Source organism: Carassius gibelio, chromosome A10 (assembly GCF_023724105.1).
Source record: "Carassius gibelio isolate Cgi1373 ecotype wild population from Czech Republic chromosome A10, carGib1.2-hapl.c, whole genome shotgun sequence".
Taxonomy (NCBI): Eukaryota; Metazoa; Chordata; class Actinopteri; order Cypriniformes; family Cyprinidae; genus Carassius; species Carassius gibelio.
In genome coordinates, this window is record NC_068380.1 from 639,494 (window position 1) to 666,399 (window position 26,906).

At 36.2% G+C, this 26,906-nt stretch overlaps 1 protein-coding gene across 1 annotated transcript; it reads left to right on the forward strand.

Moving 5' to 3' along the window:
- Positions 1 to 1,295: 1,295 nt before the first annotated feature.
- Positions 1,296 to 26,393, forward strand: LOC128020701 (leucine-rich repeat-containing protein 75B-like). The gene is made up of 4 exons (XM_052607321.1): positions 1,296 to 1,868; positions 5,927 to 6,055; positions 10,643 to 10,755; positions 24,644 to 26,393. Exons 1-4 carry the CDS (start codon positions 1,587 to 1,589, stop codon positions 25,203 to 25,205), a joined length of 1,086 nt encoding a protein of 361 aa, XP_052463281.1. The 5' UTR covers positions 1,296 to 1,586; the 3' UTR covers positions 25,206 to 26,393.
- Positions 26,394 to 26,906: the final 513 nt, after the last annotated feature.

Here is a 26,906-nt window from a genome sequence, read left to right on the forward strand (position 1 = left end):
AAAAACAAAAACAAAAACCTATACATAACAATTTAACATTGTGGCATTAAATGATTTAAATATGCCAAATACTTTGAAATGAACTAATAATTATTTAAACTTCTTTAAGATATAAAAGTCAAAACTGTCATAACATAATCATAACTGATTAATAAATGATTAAGGAAATATTTTTCATAGCATCTAGTCCATACCTGTCAAGTATCCCGTTTTGGCCGGGAAAGTCACGTATTTTACCCTTCCTTCCCGCCGTCCTCCCGTATTAGTATTTTCCCGTAAATCTCCCGTATTTTTATTTTTTTATTTTTTTTTACCTGCGTTATTAATAAAATAATAATAATAAAACATTCCCAATCTGAGCTCTGTCACTAGTCTCGCGATAACTCCCACCTGTAGTAGCCTGTCGCGAGGGGTGTGTGAGGTCAGATGACATGAGTTATAACGTGGGAAAAACAACAACAACAAAAGAAAAAACAGAGACGGATAATGGATGCTACGATAGAGAGTGAAGGCACACCTGCCAAAAAACCAAAACCCATGTGTAAATACCGTGATAAATGGGACAGCGAATTTACTTTTTTAAAGAATGCAAAGTCTGCAACAAATTGGTACAACAACTCACTAAAAGAGTAAAAGAAAAGTTGTGAAATGAAAAGAAAAACTGTAAAAGAAAAGCAATATGAAATGAAAAGAATGTGTGGAATTAAAATAAAATGTAAATGTAAAAACAAGCAATGTTAAATTAACAGAAAATCTGCAAATAAGCCTTTAAATAAATGCTCTTCATATATACCCTTTTGTGTTTTCATTTGGGCTATAACACCTGTCTTAAAATGTAAGGGATACTGGAGCTTTGTTGGTGGGACTGCTCGCAATGGGCGCTGGAAAATTTCCCTTATTTTCAAATCCAAAACTTGACAGGTATGATCTAGTCGCGTGGTCGTATTTCCTGTCGGCTGTTCACAATCACAACTATTCGTGAGTGAATCACTGTACTCGGTTCTTTGTCATGATTAAAACGATCTGAATCGATTCAGTCTGAATCATTCGGACATCTCACTAACACGCTGGATTGTTTGAAGCGGGTTTATCGGTATTACACATAGGCTACAGAAAACAAGTGAGTCACTATAAATATTTCTGTTAAACTGTATGGTTGTGTTGATGGTTATTGTTAATAAAAAAATTGTAAACCGATACTAATACAGAACGTGTTAACAGGATAGAAAGGGCTTCAAGTGGGCGGAGCCGTATCTCCTGTAAACAAATGTGAAAATCGAGCGCTCTGATTGGACAGCGATTGAGATATGGGCGTGACATGTGGGGAAGCCTGGAAGAACACAAACACAGCGGAGGTGCGCAGGGGCAAGAGAAACGCAGAGAAAGTGACATTTAAATTATTTCATGCTCATAAATGTAAATTTTACTTGATTAATTTGATTCAACACGAGCAATTGAACACGATGAAGTGTAATTATGAGCGCGCACTCACTAAAGAGAGCTTATAAGGTTTACTTTACACATGCTTATTGACATTTTTTTATTATTATTATTTGATACTGAGAATGAAATAGGGAAGTTGAAGCATGGGATCGAAGTTAACCAGACAAAGTAGTCTGGACAGCCAGGCGACTTTCTTTCGGAGGGGACGGCAGCATCATGAGCGGGATGTTGAGAAGAGGACAGGAGGAAAAGGAGAGTTTTTACTCAGTACACTGATGCTCAAGTCCGACAAGCTCCCCGGAATGCTGCGCAAATCCAGTCCCAGCCCGTATGTCCGGAGAGTGGCTTGGGTTCGGGAGATCCAGACCCTGCTGAAGGAGCAGAAGGTGGAACAAGCCATCGATGTGTTAAAACTGCTTAGAAAGGTACAATACCTTATTTATTTATAAAGCAGATTATCTAGTTCTTACACAGAACTACAGGTGGTTGTTGTTGCTGCTGATGCTGCATGATGTTTTCGACTGAGAAAATCATAAATGAGGTCTCTTTAATATCTCAAAATTTAAATCCTACCCTTAAGAAATGAGTGTCGAACTGCGATCAGATACTAAAGTCTGCAATGAAAAATGTGAGGTTTCAACACGAATGCAATCAGTTCTAATAAACTATTTATTTAACATTTTTATCGGGCTGTACTAAAGCAAACTAAATAATTTGAACTAAAAATCTTACAAGTCTTACAAAACCACGTTGGAAGGACCATGGTACAGTGTTGGTAAAACCATGGTGCTTTAATATGTACCAGGGTACTAAACGACTCCCATAATAAACCATAGTATTTATAAGGTAAATTATTATTGTGTATTATGGTATTTACATGTAACCTTTTCCAAAGTAATGCAATGTTCATTTGTTGTTAGTATAATAGTATAAAGATAGTATAAATTATACTGTTATGTTGGCTGTTATCAGTTATAATCATATTCCTTTAAAATTAATACTGTGATATAAACATGGACACTCATTTGTATCTAAAACAGGAAATTATTATGGTATTTCCATGTTTTTTTACAATACTATCATTTACCATATCATTTTTGTACATGCATATTTTTGTATTAGAAAACTCCTTAAAATCTCTTTGTGTGATTAAACATCTCCTCTAGGTTGATGGTAAAACAATATTTCTGATTCTCATATTATTCTCCATCATGTTTTATATGATTTTTTTTGTGCTCTACATCATGATGGACATGCTTTTTTAGTTTTTCTTTAAATGACTGATAGAATCTGTCTCACATGTTCTTCACGTCTTTTTCCCATTTCCCGTTACTGGAGTGCTTCAAAAATGTTCTGATTTGCATATACTGTAATTGTCAAAAAGGATGAGCTGAACTCCAAAAGCTGGATGTCACATACTGCTCAGAGTAAAACCAACCTCTCCAAAGCTCTTCACGTGATGTCTTGATCACGACTGAGAGCTGTTGATGAACACTTCAGCTCTTGAGGTCTAGGTGTATTGCTCAAATATTACAGCTGATGATTGGCAGGCAGCTCGGTGCTCCGTTAGTCCATCATTTTATCCTGATGGCGAATCAGATCTGTGCAGTAAGGTCACTGGTGCAGACTCATTGATCCAGTGTATGCTAATGGAAGCACCACAGTTCCAGCCTGAAGTGTTTACGAGAGAATCAGCACATATTATGGACTTCAGGAAGGCATGGAATTGTGTTTATTGATTAGCTTGTCAAGAGGGATGTTCACAGGAGCATCTCAATGTATGCAACCTGATGATGAGGTTCCTCCAGGTCCACCCTCACTGGATAAAAGGTGCGGAGGAAACCTTCTTTTATGCAACAGGAGTCATTTTAATGTGATGTTTTCTAGCTTGTTGATCATCTGGAGGGAGATTCTGGACATCTGGATCAAAAGATAATTGGAACAGAATAAAATGATGGGATTGAAAACAGTCAATTGAAACAAGATAGAGTTTTTGTTCTTCTGGGATATTTTTTGGTTTTCAACTTAGGGGCATTGTAACTGCAAGCTTCATCTTGCAGTGAATGCTTTTGAACAAACATTTTTTTGTTTGTTTTTTGAAAATTCTAAAGTTAATGTCTTGCATATATTTAAAACAACAATTACATTGCTATTGTAGATGATTAATATGGTTGTGATAGTCTACCTTGAATTCTAATGTCTCGAGTCCCTTCTTCAGTTCTGGTTCATGATTTAAAGTATCATTCGTGAATGTTGGTAGGTGGTAGGTTCTTCAAATTATTCTAGGCATTTAAATATCTGTTTGTTGGTTCAGATTTAGTCAGGGTTAAGTGCATGTTAGGTCATCACTTTCAGCCCTGTCTGGATATGGCACTTTGTCACATGGATGCCCAGCCAGTCGAAAAGCTTTCCAAACATGGAGTCGTCTCACTCACCCTGGCCCTGGAAGCCCTTAGCACCCTGTTTGAGGAGAGAGGGGTCATGTCAAGGCAAATCTCGCTACCTTTTAAGACTGTAGATTGCTGAAAGAAATTATTTTCTGTGTGTTGAAAAGCAGCTTTTCTGTTCAGGGAAAAATGGATTGGATTTTAATCAACTGGGGGTCAGAATGATGGAGCTGGATGCTTCATTTTGCCCCAGAGAGAGTGAAAAAGAACCAAAGCGAGGAGGACAAAAACAACATCCCTTATCTCCGCTGTAGCTCTTCCTGTGCCCTAATGAGTGCAATTCATTTTCTGCCATTGACTCTCATTGAGCAATGCAGGAAACAACTCTGCTTACATGCTCTACTGAGCACGTGCAGTCGATGTCAACGCTATAAGATTTTGTGGTTGTATAATAGCATTGAATTTAAAATGATGTCTCTTTGACTTTAATCTCCCAGACATGACTCTGCTTTGCCTATATTGTCTTGATGTTTTCATGTCCCCGTCGGTTATTGGTCTTAATATGCTGGATGAAGATGGAAATCATATGAGTTAGTTAACGTTTATCACAATCAGTGTTGTTATTCTTAAATAAAACAAGAAAATATGAAGTGTTTTTCGGTAATTAAAACAGTAAGCCAAAACAAAATAAAATGTTAATATTAAATTGAAAGCTTTAAAGAAATATTAGAGAAACAAAAACTTATAAAAATGACATAAGCACACAATAAAAGTACTAAAACGTAAACTAAAGTAAAATTTAAAATCTAAAAAGCTATTTTAAAATAAATATAAAAAATACTATAAAAGTGAATAAATATTTTTAAATATTTTTTATCCACTTTGGTTTAAGTGGATTTTGCTAGTTTTATTTCTTAATTTCTTCATTCATTTTGAATATTGCTGTATAGGTTTCTCTTGTCTTTTATTATTTAACTAACAAAAAGTTTTGCCCTTTTTTCTTTAACAAAGGCTAGTTCCTAAATAATGTCACTCTTCAGGAAATTAAAATCATTTCATTTGAAAAAAAAAGAACAGCTTAAAAGCTGCATCAGAGAATATAGTAACTCTCAGTCTTTTACTGAGCAAAGGTTAACTTTAGCTTCTTATTTCCGCCTGTTCTTGCCATTGTCTAAAGATACAAAGCACAAAGAGCGCACAAATGCCCCCCCCCCCCAAAAGAAATTCCATGTATAAATGCTTTATACAAAACCGTTTTTTAACTTACACTGTACAGTGAAATCATTTGGTTACAGTGTTCAGAAAGTACTGCAGAACAGAAATGACCACTATAAATATCACTATAGAAATATATATACTATAGAAATATATATATCACTATAGAAATGTGCTATGCTTTGCAGATGGAAAACAGAGGGATTGAAGGAGCTTCCAGATGTCTGGGAATCCCTGAGAAACAGAATATCAGTCTGAAACCCAAAGGGAGGTTTCCACTTCCCTGGATTCAGCAGCTTTCCTCCTCCTGCCAGTTTCTTCATCAATTTCTGTGTTTGCCTGGAGGCATCAAATGTGTTTCGCCCTCTGTATTCACTTCTATACATCCGCTTTGTCCCTACTAATTGGATTAAACAAGAAACGTCGTCCTCGGGGAATTTTTTCTCAGTTCTCCCACTTGTTCCCTGATGGTCATATCAGACTCGCTTGCCTTGGCTGTTCGGTGGGGGGGAAACACTTTAGCTGTCTACGATAAGCCCGGCTAATAAGCTGTCACTGTGTCTGCACACACTTTCTCTGCCATACTTAAAGAATCCAGACTTAAAGGTTAGCAGCGCTAGTCCAGCAATAGATCAACAAACAGTTCGACTGCTATTTAAAGTTTTCTTCCGAAGCAATAGCGAAGTAAACAGGATGGAAAGATTACTTTATCTCTATGTCATTCAAAAAAGACCCTCGTGTAATCTCTCGAATGGAGATTGGACGCGTAGGATGAAAGGATTAAGTTGTTGAATATCGAGGTTTATCAGTGACCTTTACTCGCATTTGGAATCCTACATGCTTAACAATCTCTATCGCTCTCTCTTGTTCTTTCTCAACAGGACCTGGGTCTTGAAGGAACATCTCTCAACGACATCCTCTACAAGAATGCTGCCTTCCTCAACCTAGTGGATCCAATTTCCCACGAGCTTTTGCTCAGTTTGGCCCGAGACATGCAGTGTCCAAAGAGGGTAAGCCACCAGTTCTAATAAGTGAAGATGATTTTAAACACAAATTCATGAGGTGGCTAGTTGTGATACCAGCTTACAGCTGTCAACATTAACTCTGGATCCCTGCTTCAGCTTGAGCTAAAACCTGTGCACATGTTCATTACTCAGTCTCCAGATATGTAGAGCGTTTATTTTTAGCTGGTGGTAAGAGGCTTGGCGGGACAATTCTACAGCTCCGTCGCCTGGATAAGACCACAGGCAGCTGTCATCCCATGGCCAGGACTTGAGTTTGAGCACTCATGCTTCGGTACCATCCTAAATTAGTTTGCAAAACATCAGGAGTATAGAAAGATGGCACTGACTTTTATTTTGCTCAAGAGAGCCATCAGTGATGTTTTCATTCCATGCTGAAATTCCACAGTTCTGTTTGGACTTAATTGGACAGAAAGGGCAGCACGAGGAGCACTTTCCTATATTAGACCGACTTGAATGGGCATGGCTTGTCCTTTTCTGTTTAGACTTTTTTAAAACGCAAATTGAATCAACATTTCATGTTTCTTACATGGATTCTTTCGAAAAATGTGCAAAACTCCAAAAACATACCTATACAAACTACTGATCGACTGATATTGTTTTTTTTTTGTTTTTTTTGTTTTTTTTTCAGCCGATGGCGATATCTTGGAATGCAGGGGAACCGATATATATATATATTTTTTTTTTAATTAAAAATAAAAGTCCAGTCTCAAACACATAGGCCAAGCAGAAAAACATTTCGGCCGATGACGATATTTGAAAAATGCCAAATATCGGCTGATATATCGGCCTTGGCGATATATCGGTCGACCACTAATACAAACAACTGACTGCAGCTGAAATGAACACTAGTTGCAGTAAAACAACAACAACTTTTATTCCTTTTCACACAAATTATTATAACAGAGCCAGATTATTACTTTATAAAATCTTATTTTTGTGCAGTTCCTTGCACAATATTATGTTATGACCTCAAAACACTTTTACCATATTGTATGATTTTTTAACAAAAGGTTTTGACTATTGTATCACATAACCAGCTCCATATGTGTGGCTTTTCTCACACAATAAACCTGCTTAGTAGCTCACCTGGTATTTGTGTTGTAAAACCTTTATGTAAAATGTTAAACATGAGTCTGTTTGCAAAAGAGCTTGTGGAAGCAAGTTAAAATGACATGTTATTTCATCAAATGCATTTTTATCTCATGTTTGCTTTTTTTAACGCTATTGGTTGGGTTTAAGATAGGGTTTAGTGTTGGTGATGTGGTATTTTTAAACCTGAAAGAGCATTAATCTTGTAGCGCATCTCACCTGACTTTTCATATCCAAACTAGTGTATGTGTATAACAACCAATAAATTAAAACAGATTCACACTTTGGATAAAACCAAATGTGCTTTATGTGCTATTAACTGGAAATTTTACTTTGAAACATAAAAGAAACAACATCATGTCATTTTTTTATCAGTCACATTTATCCAGGCTGCATATTTCTCATATAAAAAGTACTGCACTTTTGAACTCTTTGTCAGTCAGTTTGCATGTCTGATAAAGGAAGACTCCCACTAGCTGACATTTTGGTTAGCCTAATGTAACCTAACGCCACTCCCTGATTAAGAATGAAAGCGAGGTCACCGACTAAATGACTGGCTCTGACATTCCCTTTCAATTCCCTGTCACGTATTGCAACGGTCCATTTTGACAGTAAATCAATGTGATGCTTGCTAAAGTAAGAACAGGAGCACATCATGAGCATAAACAATTGTAATAGACTGAATTAGGATGCAAATCATTGACTTATTTAACCTTGTAAATGTGTTGATATAGAAAGCAGGGTTGTGTGCTGTTCAGAATTTTATTAAGAGTCAAAATTCCCATTTCAAATTCCAGTTCGATTCCTTAGTTTGTATTTAATTTGAAACAAGTTAGCAAATGATGTAGAAATTGTAATGGATGTAAATCAATAAAAATTTAAAATCATTTAACTGTATTTTTTAATTGGAAAAAAAGCAAGACAAACTTTAAACGTTGGACTGACAAATCTTTTTTTAAAAGGTTTGAAAAAAGACTTACATGCCTTTAGAAAGTTTACCGGCATTATGAATGAAACTAGCTATATGGATGGATAGATGGATGGATAGATAGATAGTTCTGCCTCTGCTTCTTATTTTATCTATTTAATAACCAAAAACTTTAATTTGCAGTGTAGCTGGGGAAAGTTTGGATCAGATCTGATCTGGACAGTGGGATTAGAGAGAACATTTTAACATTGCGAAAAGAGAATTCAGACTGGATATGTGGTTAAGTTTTCTCTTATTCCCAACTGGACTCTTAGCAGGTGCCTATAAAAATGCTTGCTATCCTCCTTCAACAGAAGAAGCCTTGAGGAGCTAATCATGTAAACCCAGAAAAACGAGAGCGAGGGATTGAAGGACTCTCAATTTTCTCCGCTTCTTTTCTTCCTCTCTGACTTAATAAACACCCAGTTACCTGCTGACAGGTAGAGCAAATCCCATCCCACTGAGCTCAGAAAAGCCACCTTGCTCCTAAAAGAAATGGATTTATGCCATTCAGATGTCTTGGCCATAAGCCAAACCGCTTTGTTATACTTATGTAATCAGTATTGAGGTATACTAACTTTTATGTAGAGTTGGATTAATTTTAATTAATCCATTTGGGTACGTGAACCGGATTAAAAATAAATTATAGAAAACTCACTATGTGGTTTGCGTATATGTAGCTGCGGATAGTCTGATTTATTTTAATGAAGCAATTTATTCAGACAATTTGAGTAACATGAACTGGATCAAAAAGAAATAATGATTCAGTGATTGAGAACTCACTCAATTCTGTAACACTTAAGTTTAACTTAAGTTTTAACTAGTTGATTACTAGCATGCATATGACTAGCATGTTAGCTGCATATATTAATACCTTATTCTGCAGGACCATATTTTAGATTCCTTTAATCCTACCCATACAACTACATACCTTATTAACTATTAATAAGCAGCAAATTAGGAGTTTATTGAAGCAAAATTCGTAGTTAATAGTTAATAGTGAGAATTGGATAAACTAATATGTAGCATCAGAAAGTTTAAAATGTAATGAAATAATCATCGTCTGTTTTTGCTTGTATCACTGAAACGCTGTACACAGGTGGCTCTGTCAACTGGAAAGCGGAGCTCTGCAGCTGCATGTGGTCTGTTTTTATGAGAGGTCTGTCTCTGGTTTAACGTCATCTACATGGGAACACTGTAGCTTTGCTTAACTTCCCCAGCTCTGCTTGTAACACAGTATAATGTGTGTCTCACTACACCAGCAACTAATGAAGTTTTGAGTCCCAGGAGTGAGCTGATGGGGATCCTCAATCGCAGTAGTTATTCATGATGGGAATCATGGGAAATATGAAAAGGCATTTTAATGAGCTTTTGTTTGTGGGTAGCGCATAGATTTTGTTTTTCATTTAACCGTCTTACAATTGACAGTTTTTCATTAAACTGTGGCAGTCGCGTATTGAGCTATGGCTAATGTCTTAATGTTCGGTCCCTGACTGAAAGTCCCTCTGGGTCGCACGTCATCGAATGGACAGTGTCTTTATTAAGAGAGTTCAATAAAACTAGTCCGATAATCACTCACTGCTACCAGAAACCAACTTAATATACATTAAAGATTCAACAGACGGCTTTGTTTTGACTCAATAGCCGTCAGGAGGCCACTGAGATGCACATGACTATTTCTTGTCATTTCAAAGACTGATAGTACGAGAAGTCAACTCCGGTCAATGGCTTGGGCCAGTCTTTTGAGTTCTCCTGCTTCGCTCACGTTGTTGTGCTTTAGCACTGATTAGATTTACTCAGCTCTGCTCTGGCCAATCCGTTTAAAGAGGGAGAGGTGAGCCAAAGCCTGTTCTGATGCAGAAATGGCTGCAAGCATTGTTTACCGAAGGCCTTGAGATCGTTTTAAACCAGCCTCTCACCCACTAGTTCAAAATGGCATGAATAACGAAGACATATTAACTGAACTCTCACCTTCATCTCAAGCTATATGTTGTATTCTCATATTACTTTATTTAAATCATTGTAAAAATTCAAGAGAGTGCAACAATATGAAAAAAACATATGTATTAATATACATATAGAAATAGGATTTCCCTATGAATGAAATTAATCAATACTTTTTTTAACCTAGGATTCATTAAATTGCTCAAAAGTGACAGTAAAGACAGCTTCTATTTCAAATGAATGTTCTGTTAAAAAGATTATCAAAGAATAATGCCATTTTATAGAAACTGTTGCCATGTTGTTGCAACATTACAGTGAGTTTATCATGTTAAATGAGGTTTTAGGCTCTTGTGGTTTATTGCTGATTTAATTACACTAATCATAATCACTGACAGATTAACCTGAACAGTTTACATCTCTACAATATTTTAACAGCACTAGATATGGTAAACATTCAAGTTTTTAAGGTTCTCTGTCAGTGACCATAAGCCCTCAGATTGGGGCTTTATTTGTCAGCCCGTCTCCCAGAACACCTCTTCATCACCCGCTTCTCCTCATTCTGGCTTTTTCAGGAGTCTGACGCTCTCAAGTCCTCTGAGAAGATCTGCAGGCAGCTGATCTATCACCTGACCCCTCACTCCAAGTGGAGCAGACAGAACGTGCCCAGGAGGAAGTCTCAAGCCTGGTAAGAGTCTTGCATCTATCCATCTGTCCCCTATTAGGATACACCTCCACAGCGAGGTCAGCAACTGACATCAGAGCTTAGAAAACTCTGCGCTGACAAACTGAAATACAGACAACTAGAAGAAAACAAGATTAGTCATTCCTGACATCTGCATAAGATGCTTAAACGGGTATGAAAGTTTAATTGGGTTAATGTTGAGCTACTTCACTTTTTCACACTCGCTATGCAAAACTATGATTATTATAGTTAACTTAAACTAAAATGAAAACCATAAAAAATAGTAACTTTAAAATGTGTGTCTGTGTGTGTGTGTGTGTGTGTGTGTGTGTGTGTGTGTGTGTGTATATATATATATATATATATATATATATATATAAATGTAAAAAAAATTTCAAGTTACAATTTTTCATGTATTTCAAGATAACGCGTTATTATCGTTTCGGATGTTTCGGATAGCATGTGAAGACAGCAGAGAGGTGCTTGCTCAACACAGTGAATCATTTTGTTAACCTTGTGGTTTATTATTGTAACACACGTCCCTCTCACAATATATTGCTTTACAGATCTATTGCTTTTGACGCTCAGAAATATTCACGCAATCATGCAGCACGCATCAGAAGATCTGCGCTCTGGCGCGGTTAGCAATCACACTCACTGATCTATAGCTGAACCGCACTCTCGTCCACCTTTTCCAAACGCCCTCCAGCACAGTTAAGATTGCGTACCTTAACTGCTGCGATGGGTCCCGCGATCGTGCAGGTCTCTTTTCGGAAGGTGTCTGTTACAAATGTTATGACCGAGGCTCTGGACTCGGAATATTTTCTATAAAAACTTTAATGTCCTGGAAGTGACAAAAGGCTTGTTTTATATTTAATTTAATTACATTAATGTTATAAGTTGAGATTTAGGCTACAATAAATATTTTAACTGCTACTATGTAAAAGGAATACTGGTGTAAAAAGCCCCTTATTTGCAAACCAAATGTTATTACACTTTTGTTCATATAGCAGTAGGCCTATTTTTAAGTGAGAAAAAGTGCACAGTACACTACTTTTGAATGCACTGTTAGTTGTGTGCAAAACAATGTGATTAATCGCCTACAATAATGTGATTAATCGCGATTAAAATAATTGATTATTTCCCAGCACTAATATAAAAAAAAATAAAACTATAAAGCTGAAACAAAAATCTGTAAACCTATATAGATATGAAAAAAATGACAAAATCCAAAAAGGAATATGCTAACACTAACTAAAATGAAAATGAAAACAGAAAATATATAAAAATAAAAACAGATTCAAAATCTGAATTAAAATAACTACATATTAATAAAAATAACTACTTATTTACTAATTACTAAAATAACAATGCTTGTGAATACAAAAGAAGATAGATATTTTGTATTTTTTGAAACATACAGTGCAAGTTGTTGTGGTCTAATATTGTTTAAACTTGATTAACTTTAATTGTATAGATGAAAAACGATGAGACATTATATTTTTGTTTGAGTGTAATTGTCCTGTACATTCAGTAGAAAGTCGCACAGGTTTAAATGGGGAAGGTTAGTAAATGATGACAGAAATATTTTGGTGAAAGATCACTTTAATGAAGCAAAAGTAGGGATCAGAATGGTTTAATTCATTATTTTGGCTCAAATGCGGACGGATGAATGTTTCTCTCAGATGAGTTCTTTCCTCAGATATCGGTGATTTCCCACCAAACAGCATACTAAACAAAGGAAACGTCTTTCCCTCCGGGTGTTGGGCAGGTATGGTGAGGAAAAGTCATTACGAAAGGGAAAGTCTTTTTAATGATATCCATGTTCTCTCCTCATCCCAGAGCAACTAACCCAGTTTGAGAGATTTCAACAGCTGCAGTTAAGAACCTCTGCTTCTTGTTTTATCACCAACTCATCTCCAAACAAACCTGAACAATAACAAGACATCATCGCCATCGCTCACGGAATTCGGGAACCTCTGCTCTTTCAGTCTCTGTAATGAAAGCCTAATCTGCAGAAATGCCTCCTCCGTTAGTCTCGTCACACCCTCGGAGATGGTCGTGAGGGACAAGATTGAATGCTTAAGTGGAACAAGACGACTATTACAACCGTTGTTCTATTTAAAGGGAACAAGAGGAGAGGAAAGATGCTGTGTTGCTGATTCTCTCAGCTTCTAAAGACGTCCCATCTCTCTTTCCTCTGTCTAATATTCTTTAGGAGAGCTTTCAGGCTCCTTTAAAGCACATTGATTTTTTTCCAGCCTAGCACCTCTCCCAGAAAAGCTTTAAAGAGAGAGGTTAGGTGGCCGGAGGGGGAAATCTGAAAGACAAAGAGTATCAGAAAAACTCAAATAGAGAGAGAGAGAGAGCTGAGAAAAGCTGCATTAGTTAGCATCTGTGCTGCTAGAACCAGAGTCTAAGGGAAAGTTCATCCAAAAAGGAAAATTCGGTCATCATTTACTCACCCTCATGGTGATCCGTAACAGTTTGTAGCATCTTTTTGAGTTTTTCCAAAAATAACTGTTGACTAACTAAAAATTACTAACAACTAAATGATTTATGAAAGTGGTCTATGTGCTTTTCGATTCAATAGCTATTATTCAATAGCTTTTCCTTCTCCTTCTCCTTTTGGATCTCATTCATAGTGGCACATGTGGCATCAATGAACAACATGCAAGAGTTTCTGATGGGTGTTTTTTAACATATTTCCTTCACAGTTTTGATAAATAAACTTACACTCTAGTGAATGCATTATAGTTCATCACGGAGTAACTGAGAATAGATTAGTTCTATATTATTTATAGTATATAATTAGTTAATAGGTGTAGATTATTTTTATATTATAATAGTGGTTGCACTTTATTTTACAGTACTTGTACTAATATGTATTTATAGTGTACTTACAGTGTATATATCTAAGAAAGTTCTGGTAATACAAGGTAACTACATGGGGTAGGGTTAGGTTTAGGGGTAGGTTCAGGGTTAGTACCTAGTTATTACATAGTTATTGTAATTACTATAATAAGTACATAGTATGTACATGAGGAACAGGACTGTAAAATAAAGTGCTACCATAATAGTCTTATATGCATACACATATATTGTTTTATATATAATTTATATTTATATTATAATATAATGCAATATGTATATATTAGAATTTTATATATAGTTGTTTTATATTTTATATTTTTGTGTGTGTATTATATAATATAGTTATTATAATTATATAATATATTAATTATTACAGTTAATTCGCACACAGTAAATTATTAATTAAATATAATCATTTTAAGTTATGTTTAAGATAAGGTAATGTGTTTGTATGTATATATATATATATATATATATATATATATATATATATATATATATATATATATATATATATATATATATATATATAGTTTGTTTTATATATCATTATTTTATATTTAGTTGTGTATATATTATATTATTTATAATATTTTAGACATAATATTTATATAAAACATAATGAAATGTTTTTTGCAGATTTAATAATTATATATTTTTTTATATTTGATCCTTTAAGCATTAATGACAAATAATTAAATATAAAAATGTTAAATTTTTCAAAATGTTATGAAAATATTGTGTGTGTGTGTGTGTGTGTGTGTTTGTGTGTGTGTGTGTGTGTGTGTGTGTGTGTTATGTATGTATATATATCAATGAGATAAAAAAGTTTTTTCGTGATTTTTAGATTTTTCATACTTGTAATATTCATTTCAGATCACGTCTCTCAGGCCTCTGCGCTTGAGAAGCGAGTGTTCTTTTCCTGGTGTTTTTAAAGTCTGTTCTCGATTCCTGGCTAATCACCCACATATTCTTGATAGCTCCTGGAAAAGCCCCTCGTGCGAGAGCACAGCGACGGTTGTTATTTCATCAAGCCAGCATTCCTGCAAGGCAGCCGTTTGCCTCTCAGCCATAACGGCCTCCCAAACGAAATGGAATGATGAATCTGTTTAATAAAGCAGTCAGCAGGGGTGAAGATGAGCCCGCAGCAGCCCTCTGTGTAATTATCCCCTCTCGTATGGAGATCGTGGCTCTGCTGCGGGGTCGCCTGTGACGTGTTGATGTAAAGTTTATTGGGGGAGCGTTTGCGCTCGCATTAAAAGCAGCGAGGAGTTGATATTTGTCAGCTAACATCCTCTTCATTCTGATAAGCATTATGCGGAGTGTGTTGGCTGCCTGCCACTGGGGTAAAACATACACGACCCATGGCTGCCTGGTCAACAGAGACACACAGTTAAGAGCATGATGGGTCGAGAATTCACGACAGAGTGAGTCTGACCCAAATGTGGACCAGTGGATGGTCACGGTGGGCTATAAAACTGGCCTGTTTTGGCTGGGGCATTAGATGACAGATTGAGCCGAGCACATGTGGGGAAGCTTGGGTTTCAGTTTACGTGATGCACGTTCCCACTGCTGGCGGACAGTGGCCAGTTTTCTATCACAGGCACATACAGTACGCACACATGTCCACCCGAGAGAGGGTTGACGCAGAATGATCTGCATCTGATGTGTTCTGCATCCCACATCCATGTTTTGTGTCCAATTTAGATTATAGGAGAAATGCACTTTGAAGAGATCTTACAGTTTTGCTTTTCACTCTAATTTATCTTGTTTAGATTTTTGTGGCATATTCCTAAATATGATGTGATTTAGTTCCTCCAAAAATAGAAGACATTTGTATGTTAATTATATCCCTCCCAGAGAGCGCTGAGGCAGTACCATTATTCACCGGTGGTATCAAATGTTACTACAGTGTAATTTTAATATACACCTTGATAATTATGATTATCAGATTCATATATCATGGTATTTATTTGTGCACTGTGCAGATTTTGCATTGCAGAATAATAGTTCAACATATTTGCTTCCCCCAATTCCCATTTCAAACATCTAAGTTTCATTATTGTAATACATAAAAAATAAATAGATAGAGATGATTAAATAAATGGAAATTTTATTTGATAAAAGAAGAAAGAGAAGAAAAGAAGTTATATTAAATAAATAAATGTAGAAGTTAAGAATTATATTATAGAAGTTAATATAGAAGTTAAATTATATTAAAAATTAATTCTAAATGTATTTAAATATAAAATGTAAGTTTATTTATACATAACTGTGGTATTTATGGTGGTTTTACCCTTCATTTATGTTGATTTAACTGTCATTTTTAATTGAAAAAATGGATAAAATACTGTTTAAGTTTGTAGAATATGATTTGGTTGATACCACAAATAAAATAAAATAAATATTTTGTATATTATGTGCTTTTGGGTAGAACCATACTACAGTGATGGCATCAAATGGCACTACAATGGGATTTAGAATTTGATTTGAATAACAATTTTTGATATAGTTCTTTTTTTAACCTGTTAACTGTCTCCCGTCCGCTCTGTGGGACGCCTACATTTACTTCACTATATTACAATTAAATCTAATCTAATCTTGACAAACTATATATCATTGGAAAGGTCTAAGACTCCCAAATATATATTTTATCAATGTTTTTTTGTTAAAAAATATGTAGGAAAAGTAATAGATTAATTTATGACAAGAGTGCACCCTCAAAAATCTACATTATAACAGGAATTTTGACCTTTGTTAAAAAAACAAGACAACTTTGTTGCCTTTTTCTCTATCACATTTTAGAAATCATGAGAAATTATATATCAACTGAAAACTTAAAATCTCAAAATTCATCCTTTAAAACTCATTTTAAAATCAGACATTGCATTGCCATGTAAATGGTACATCAATATCATGTAACAAAATGTATTCATTCATGAATAATACAAATTTAAGTTTGGATCGTGCACTACAAAGTCATTGTTCAAAAATATGACAATTAAGGGGTTAAACAGGTTTTTTAGGGTGCTTACTTTTTTGGTTTTGGTTTTTACTGGAAAATAAGATAAAAAAAGATGGATTGAAATGATTTTGGTAGTGTACTCTAACCCTCATGTCCTCCTCACCATTGCTTCCTGACCTCCCTGTTGACTGTTTAAATGTGTTTGACCTACATGCCCTGGAGACCTGAGGTAAAGGTCATCAACAGGTCTGACTCATCTCTCCTGTTTCTCCCTTCACTCTCTGGTCGCTCTGCTTTTATTTCACAAACTCATGTTATTGCTCTGCTTTATTCTCGTCCTCTTTGCCCGGGTTGACGTATAGAGCTACTTTACTTCACTCAATTTAATCCTATTAGATATGCCATTCTGCAAACTCTACCTTGACAACAGTGTTAAGCAAGCATCCTTAAGTCTTATCCGTGATAAATCGCCTGTTGAACCCCACATGGGGAACTTTTGGTACAGAAAATGTAGCTTGTTGTAAATAACAGAACATATAAAGACAGTTTTCAGCCTGACTGTCATCCTCTACAGGCCTGTGTTGTTTGACAGTTGTAGACGAGAGTAGCTTATTCCTGATGTGTAGTGGTATTTGGTTCCTTTTTAGTTAGTATACTGTGTGTGTGTGTGTGTGTGTGTGTGTGTGTGTGTGTGTGTGTGTGTGTGTGTGTGTGTGTGTGTGTATGTGTGTATATCTATAACACATATATATATTTATGCATGTAATATGTTTTTATTTTATTATTATTTAATATATATATATATATATATATATATATATATATATATATATATATATATATATATATATATATATATATATATATATATATATATATATATATAATATTATATAAAATAATAAATTATACATTTTATATATATATATATTTTAATATATCACACATATCTGTTAAAGAGAAACAATAACAAAAATAATCTGTGACCGTTGCTGATCTTTGACCACTAAGGGGTTAGGAAATAAACACACTTTTTAGCTGTACCATAAAATTAAATATTAATTAATTCAGTAAAAAAAAAATATATATATTAATGACAATTAAACACATTTTCCTGTAAACTCTACTGCAATGCCTTAAAAACATAAGTATTCAAATTATATTAATATTATATATATATATATATATATATATATATATATATATATATATATATATATATATATATATATATATATATATATATATATATATTAGGGGTGTAACGGTTCACAAAATTCACGGTTCGGTTCGATACGATACACTGATGTCACGGTTCGGTTCGGTTCGGTTCGATACGTTTTAGATACAGAAAAATGTAAAAACATCTCAACTTTTCAGAATGCCGCAAGCGCACCGCGGGTCATGTGACAAGAACCAACCAATCAGCTTCATCCTTTCCCGTAACAAGGTTGAGAGCTCAGCCAAGATGAGGGAACAGCTGATCATAGTTGTATATGGATTGCAATTTTGAAATAAATTTAGTAGCAGAGCTACTGCAAGCGATTTTTAGAGCTGCAAATCCATTTATCCTTCGCTGAAATTTCCGCGTCTCATGGAGAGAGCACGTCATTGTTGCTTAGCAAAGACAGACGCCTCATGAGCGCTTCTGCCCGAGCGCTTTGGAAAGGAGGAGAAAGACGTGCTTAGCGTTTTCCACGCGTTTTTAGGAGCACCAGACCTGTTGGTTATTGGGGGATCTTCTCATTTCTAGTCTGTTAAACGCATTGGCTATTTTGCAACGAGCCTTCAGCGCGTACTGAGTGAGCGAGCGCCTGCTGAGTAGCCTAACATAAACATATAAGATGGTGTTTTTTTCTTCTTCGGGAGTGTCAGGGGCGTTGCCTGTTACGTTGTTTGGGTTATTGGGCTACCTTGTTGAACGCATATCATTATATTTCTATCTCTCTCTTTTTTTTTTTTTTTCCAAATATAATTAATTACTCCAACGAACCGTTCGGTATACATAATGCGTACCGCGTACCGAACCGAAAGCGTCGTACCGAACGGTTCAATACGAATACGCGTATCGTTACACCGCTTATATATATATATATATATCTAATATTATATGTTATATTTTATATTTTATTTTATTTATACCATGTGCTTTTTGTAAGACGTGAAAGTCTGTTTAACAGAAATATTGATTGACATTCAAAAAGATATGTTACTGTATTAGCATGAACACAAACAACAGCCATAAAATCTCTGCCTCATGCTGTAAAGATGCATTTGCCCTCCAAACGCTTTGATTAGCATAAACATCACATCACTGTTTGTAACCTTGGCAGAAACCAGGCGCATTTGCCTACACATAAATTCCCAGAGGGCTGACACATTAAAAAGGCCAAGCAGACAGTCGGCACCCATCCGCCGTACATAGAGTTCAAACCAGCTATCAGCCGCTGGGGTGCATCCCTTCTGAAGTAATACATTTTAATGCTGTTTCTGTCGCCGTTTTGCAATGACTTTGCGCCCGCCATGCTACTGTTATATAATCCATCACTTCCTTGCAGACAGGCCTCTCCAATAACTCAACTGTCACAGCATTATACAGCCGGATAGAAAGGAGGTGCAGGCATTAGACTCATGCTAACAAATGCATACAGGCATGTAGCATTAGCTGCGAGCAGGGTTTTAGCTTGATCTCTGCAAAACGCTGTGCTGATGTGTTTTAGCAGAGCTTTGAAGTGTCTTTTTTGAAGGGTTTCTGCAGATATGAAGGGAGCAGTGCTCCTCATCAGCCATTTTAGGAGCACCATACTATCACACACATCATGTGCTATTATCATCATTATAATTATTGCTATCATTACTCTTGCCCTGCCATACGCTCTTATCAAACGGGAGCTCTTTCAGTGGCTACAAATATAACACTACTCTACTACACTTCTAAAACGGGCAAGCGTATGTTTTATAATCCGATTCAAATTGTGCATAATTAGACAAACCTTTCATCAAAATTACTGCGCCATTGAAAGCACCCCACGATTATATTAGAAATGAGTTTTCCAGGGAGATTCGAGGAACAATCAGTTTGATAAGTAATATGACATGCATAAACCTTGTTTATTAAATTTTATATGAACTTTTAAGTCGCATATCTTTTCTGCTTTATCTAGATAACTTCATGCTTTTGTATCAGTTTTTCTCTCATTAGCAAGTAACATATACTGTCCTTTGGCGTAGTTGGTTAAGCAAATTTTTTATAAATGACATTTTTCTGTATTTTTATGGTATCACAGTAATGAGAAAATGTCTTTAATCACTCCAAAAATATATATTTTTAAATTCAATCAACAACAAAAAAAAAAACACAATATAATGTTTTTATGTATTCATAATTGTTCATTTACATTATATTTATTTATTTTCTTTATGAAAATATGATTATCTTTTGGGGATAAATATGAATAATAATCATTTATTCATTATTATATTATTTTATTTAAGTAAATTATGTGTTTTATTTATTTGTTTTGAATTTTTAAAAGTATTTCAGTAATGAGTATTCATAAGAAATATATATATACATACACACACACACACACACACACACAGGTTTTTTCACTCATTAACACAGTACAGAAAAAAATAGCATAATTTATCATTGTTTTTCTGATTTCATTATGTATTTATTTTACAATATTACAGTAATGTGAATTTAAATGAAAATATATGAAAATGAATGCCACAATATAAAAGAATCATGGATTAACATTCTTTATGCAAAATATAATTTCTTGAATATATATATATATATATATTTTGATCCTATTGCTCATCTATGTGCCTCTAATCCTTCACATTCGTTTCACGTTATCATGTGGCATGAGTTTTCTGCTGGCACAGTTGGAGAAGCTGCTGCTCAGATCCACATGTCCCGAGATTCCTCTTGTTGGAGGGATCTCACATGTGATAGTGTGTTTGTGTTGATTGAGTGTTGCTAGGTGTGCTAATCAGGATGAACTGCTCCAGGAACTGGCACTGCTTCAGTCTGACTCTCACCGTTAAGCCCACAGTGGCCTTCTGACGGCTAATTAAAGCAGGATGGCATCAACTCATGCTGCCACACAACAAGCGAGAGCTGGGATGATTTAGAGATTGAGGGCAGTGGGGGCTGTTTATGGTAGGCCAGTGTCTTACATGATAACTTTTAGTAAACATCCCTGGATATCCCTGAAACAGAAACTAAAGCCAACAGTACTGTTTAAACACTCTTTTGATTGAACAAGTCTTGGCCCCAAATAAGAATCATCAAGGGTCTATTCATTTCATAGCGTAGGTCCTTGTATAAATTCATTAATCAGTTCAATCTGGTATGTGGAGTGTTTTCCTGCAGGGAAATGTGCATGCTGTGTATAATTTAAATAAAGAGCTCTTTTTGTGTGATTCACCTCAGTTCACCTCATTTACAACTCCACATTTTGAAATTCTAACTAATAAAAAGGTTCGGACCGAAAACAAACTTGTTTGAAGTTTTGTTTTTATCCGTATGTGTGTGAGTATGTGTGTGAGTACATGTATTTGTATATATGGCTTTAATATTTTGCGAATTACCTCAGCAGAACTGCAAATAATAAGACAGCCCTGGCAGCATAGGGCTTTTATACTGAGTTTTCTGTTTACTGTCGGCATTGATATATAGCCTCGACTATATCCCACCAGTATTGAAATGGGTTTAGCCAACTGGAAGTCATTGTTCTGTGCGGTTCACATTTAAGATGGCTGGGAAAATGTGTATATATGTGGCACTGAAGAGAGACAAAACCTGATTAGTAAACCATAAACCATAAACATCATCCCAGAGGAGATTCAGAGCCTATGGAGAAGAGGAAGAAATCTAAAAATGTGACTTAGACTGTCCATTCGGCACATCGCATCATATTACACTGTGCCTTTAAATCTAAATAAAGTCTCAGAGACATAAGTTTATATAGAGTCTATGTCAAAAGTGTCAGTATGGGGCTATATTAATGGAAATGGGCCTTCAAACCTGCCACGTCGTCAGGGCTTGGTAGAGAAATCACTTGAAGAGAGTTTTGACAATGATATTTTGAGTCATGGTGGCATGGTATGTAGATCTGCACTGACAGGTTTTTGAAAAGATTTTACCCACAAGTCAGTGTGTGTTGGGAAGCGCTACTGAAGCTGTGCATCTCAGGTTTACAAATATACCAATTTTACCTCGCAGAAAACACAATGTATATCTTTAGCTTAGCAAATTAAATCACATGTTCAGTGGAAATGAAGGTATAATAGTGAAATATAAGTACTAGGGCTGTCAATTTAATCTTAATGTAGTGCAATTAGCTTTTTGTACTGATATTGTCTGCCACCATAATTAAATATGTTTGAATCGAGTTTCTTAGGTGGCTTTTCTTAGCAATTATTGATGCATGTGATCAATTGATTGATAAATATTCATCTTGTCATGTAATTATTTGGGCAAATCCATCAGAATGTGTCATATGTAACAGCCTCATATGTTTGAATGCTTTCCTTGTAGTATCTGTATTTGAGGTTACATTTGATAGGTCATGTAAGCTCTCGGAGAAAACATGTCAATATCCCAAAGGGCAGAGTGGATGAACAATGCAATTAGAGCCAGCAGATCTCTCATTAAGCAGGTCAAGTTCCTCCATGGATTCTAGATTGTTCCGCAGTTAATTTAATCAATGCAGTGATTGGTTTTGTCTACTGAAAAACATATAACTTGGGAAATCAACATTAGATTTTTAGATATTTCATTGGAAATAGGAGATGATACTGATAATACTACAGAGTATTTAAATGCAAGGCAAAAATGTGCACATCAAAACTGTCACATCACATATAAATCAGTCTTGAATTATCAGCAATGTCAGGAGATCTTGTTAACAATGTCCCTGAGATAAAGGTTGCATGATCCAGGATTAGCACTGCCATGTTATCTTGCAGATGGGCAACCAATTCTGGATTGCAGTCTGCTTCCTACCCCATCCATTCCACCCCCATCCCACCAACTCCAGGAGCTCTCAGCACCCTTCCTCACAACTATGACACCAACACACTGTTGTTTTTGCAAATGACTGATCTATGCATATTGTTTAGCTGGACTTATGGTTCCTACGCAGAAAAGTGCTAGCGGCGTGCCAGGCAGCCCCTGTAGGAAAGACCTTAATCCAATCAGACGAGCCCAAACTCAGAACAATAGAGCACACGGCGTAGGAAGTCCAAATCCTGCCGTCACAGCAAAAGCCCCCCTGAATGTAATGCTATCAAGCAAAGCAGAGGAGAAGCAGATGGACTTTCCCTGCTGCAGAGGGGTGGGGTGCTGCAGGGTGAATGAAGGAGGGAGCTGCATTGCTGTTCAGTTGTCAGCGCTCTAATTTAAAGTGTAGTTAGTGCACAAGGAACCGTTGCTCATGCATGGGAGTCTTTATTACTTCCCATATATTCAGTATATTTTATGTCAATGTAATGCAAAGAACTGTTCTGTCTTCCATAAATATGGAAGACAAGCTGATTTACAGTTATTTTCAGGAACTGGCAACCTTTCCCCCTGGCCACTGTGTCATTCACTTCTTCATCTGCAGACCAGTTAATGGGGGAGCTGCAGTAGCGGTACCTCAGAGCAAACCACACACAACCGCAAACATCTCCGTTATCCCGAGTTGCCACAATTTTGAGCACTCATTTCTTCTGACAGCTCTGACTTACTTGTCAACGTGACCACTCTGGGCAAGAACAATGACTCATTGAACCCCTATCCATCCATCCTTGCGTCCGATTTCCATGTCTCGCTCCTTTTTTATGAGTCTATGAGAGAATCGAATCCAAAACCCACAGCATTGAGCATGACTCAATGTTTTGAAACAAGCTTTCAACTGAGCGGCCATTTCTGTTGCTCTGGCTTTGCAGGTATGGATACGCAGGGAACGGGCTGATTGGTGATGTGCGTTGACAAAGGGTTTCCCCAGGCACTGTGCATCACCAACAGCATTGATCGTCATTGTTAGAAACAGTTAGAAAAGAGTTAGATTGAACTTTTTAGACCTTTATCTGAGAAAAAATTAAGAAATCTGGTGAAGTCACATGGATTTTGAGATTGAATGATGACTAATGTTTGCATGGCTAATATGTTTTATGGGAATCAAGTCAACTGTAACATACTCTCATATATTTAATGTACTGTAATAATTGTTAGAAAAGGTGTCGGTGTGTTTTACTTGAATGTGTAAGTCTGATTACTATAAAGAGATTTAAAGTACATTTGCTACACTGAACAGTCCCCCTTGAGCAATGGTGTTTCAAGTGAATGCAAAATGAGTAATTACCCCAGTTTCAAAGAAAACCATGAGACCTGCTCCCATGTGGATGGCAAAAATGCAACAAGTGTCATCAAAGCTTGCTGTTGAATTGGATTCGAACCCAGTCCTCCGGTGTGGTAGGCAAAAGTTCTACCACTGAACCACCAATGCTCATGAGAGTATGCATGTGTTTTGTGTTGCCTGGGATATTACAAGCCTGTTTTAGAACGTATTAAAGTTTTGTCCTAAAAGGATACCTTTGTTTTGAGCTGCTTTAGAAAGCGTAAAATGTATCCTTAAAAGTATCTTTTCAACCACCATTGCATACGGTTTTTATTTATTTGATTTAATGATTAATTTTTTGAGTGGTTGTCTCTCTTTATAGGTCTGTTCTAGAAACCTTGAAAGTCTTGGCCTCAAAAAGCAACTTACATTGGATGAGAATACTCTCATGGTTTTGTTAGTCACTTAAGCTATACCCCCCTCACAGTTGACACAAACGTGTTCTACACCAAAAAAAAAATGTATAAACTGAAACGTCATCTGAAACAGAAAAAAAGCCAGTGAAAAGAATGAATATATTGCATAGCATTGCGATTTAAAATTACTCTCAAATGACCACATTATTCTGTAATAATGTCACATTTTTATATCACGTTTGACATGATAATATTCTAAACGTTAAAATGCTAACCCTGTTTATTTTTTTCTTTCACAGTCTTAAAACTAAACTGAAAAAGAAATTAACAAATGATACCGTGGATCTGTCTGGTATCCCGCTCTCTGGCCGTGATCTGCATCGTGTGGCATACTACCTTCAGAACAATGGTTCGTCTGTGACAGCGGTGGACATCAGCTTCACAGAGCTCCAAGATGAGTGCTTGCGACTTCTCTTACCATTCTTAGGAGTGCTACCCAAACTCACCACCCTCGCAATCAACGGTAACCGACTGACTGTAGCTATCCTTAAAGACCTGATCGAGGTGGTTAAGGACCCCAAAAAGTTTCCCAGTTTGGCCTGGGTGGACCTGGGCAACAATGTGGACATCTTTACAGTGCCTCAGCCGTTGCTGGTCGCCCTTCGCAGACGCTTTGGAATGAGAAGCAGCCTACCTACCATCTACGAATACAGTGAGGGTCAAGGCAGCGGCTACTTCCTAGAGACTTCTACTGAGGAAATCAGTGTGTTTGAGGAGGAAGAGGATGAGCTGGAAGACCATCTGGTGCTGGAGCCCTGGAGTGTAGAAGAGAAAAACACATTGCGTTACTGTGAAAGGTGATGGACTCTGCTGTTTCTTTTGGTTTGGTGTTGTTCTTTTGTTATTCTAACACTCCGAAAAAAGGTTCAGTGTATCAACATTGTAAAAGCATTGAGATCCCTTTGCCACAAAACCTAAATGGAGTGCCGTGAGATAAAAAATGGTCCCACAAACTTTATTCATTAGTCCAATAGCTGCAGAAAGCACCAGGGAATCTGTTGTTTGCAACATTATACTCAAAATTAGGGTCAAATACTAACTAACCACATATAAAATAACAGAACAAGACACATTTGTATGTCATAGAAGACTACCAGCCACATCAGCAACTTTCAAGCTTCTAATGTGAAATGTTCACGTTGGGCTTGTGACAGATACGGACAAATGCTCTCCTCTGAGAAGGCTTTTGTCCAGGGTAGATTCGCCTCAATTAGACGGACGAGGAGAGGTGAGAGAAAAGAGAAAAAAGGCTGCTAGAGTGCCCTCGGGCTAGGAGAGATACTGATGTCTGTGTGTTTGCATGTGTGTGTGTGTGTGTGTGATGTTTTTTTTGTGGAAGCTTATGATGCAAATGTAGCTTTAGCCAGAGCTCATTAAACAGAACACACAGGCAGCTGAGAGACTAACAATGCCGCACAACCAACATGGTTTTCTTTTTCTTTTTCATTAAATCGAATCCAGGTTGCAACAAGGATTACATTAGAAGACACATAAGCAGCTGGCAATGTTTCATCAGCGCAAAAAAAAAAGGTCATGAAATTGTAGTGAAAATGATTTTTTGTGTTTTATTGTTTGGTTCATGTCAGTATTTTGTATTTTTAAACACATTTGATGTAACAGAGTTCATTTATTAATTCTGAATGCTGTGTGTGTGCAAATGCACCAGTGTTTGACAGTAAACCTTTTGAGTTGTTTTGTGATGCCCTTTGCTCCACAGGTGGTTTTTCCTTTACTGACGCGTGTCTGATTTGTACCTTACACGACAGGCTTTTCTAGCTAGCCGGTCTGGTTCTAGCTTTTTTTCTTTATGTTTATGACTCCAGTGTCTACATTTTCATAGTTCAAAGTTAATGTGTTCAGTTTTGGTATGAATGTCACAAACAGTGTGACTCTAATAGCTCCGAGCACCTGGATGTTCTTTTCCTTTCTGTTTTAACTCTAATGAATGATTGTTCTTGCTGTGTGAAATAAACTCTGTTTGTAAAAAGACTGGACATCATTGTGTTTGATATGCACTTGACAACATGCTTTACAGATACAGCCTGGACAGGAATATAACCTGCTTTTTTAACTGCCAGATGTGTTTTTCTCTAATTTGTCTCCCAGAATACAGAAGTAATTAGAGGCATCAACAGTACTGTCGCTAAGTACTGGGATATATAAATATCTTTCTAACTCGATTAATATGTTGTGGGAGTCTCTTACAAAAAAAAGTAACACCATGGCTTCCATACTCATACATGATGATATTTACTGTATATGTTGTATTAAAAAAGTGTCTGTTTTATATTCAAAACACAGCATTACAGTATTTTAGCTAGTGAGCATATATGCTTTCAGATCTGTAGTGCTGGCCCGTGCAACACAAAAGGCTCTTTTTGATGAGGTTTTCTTCATTTCTCGTCCTGGTGTGATCAATACTGGGTTTTCTGAGTGTATCTGTTTGCTTAATGAGAACAGTGCTCTGTGTTAGCAGACCGCACTTTCTTAATGAGACTCCAT

What these genes read in the sequence shown, in the direction of transcription:
- LOC128020701 (XM_052607321.1), top strand. Translation starts at nt 1,587, where the DNA reads ATGGGATCGAAGTTAACCAGACAAAGTAGTCTGGACAGCCAGGCGACT. An exon ending in TGTTAAAACTGCTTAGAAAG is followed by an intron (nt 1,869 to 5,926) that starts GTACAATACCTT and finishes CTTTCTCAACAG; the next exon opens with GACCTGGGTCTTGAAGGAAC. An exon ending in ACATGCAGTGTCCAAAGAGG is followed by an intron (nt 6,056 to 10,642) that starts GTAAGCCACCAG and finishes TGGCTTTTTCAG; the next exon opens with GAGTCTGACGCTCTCAAGTC.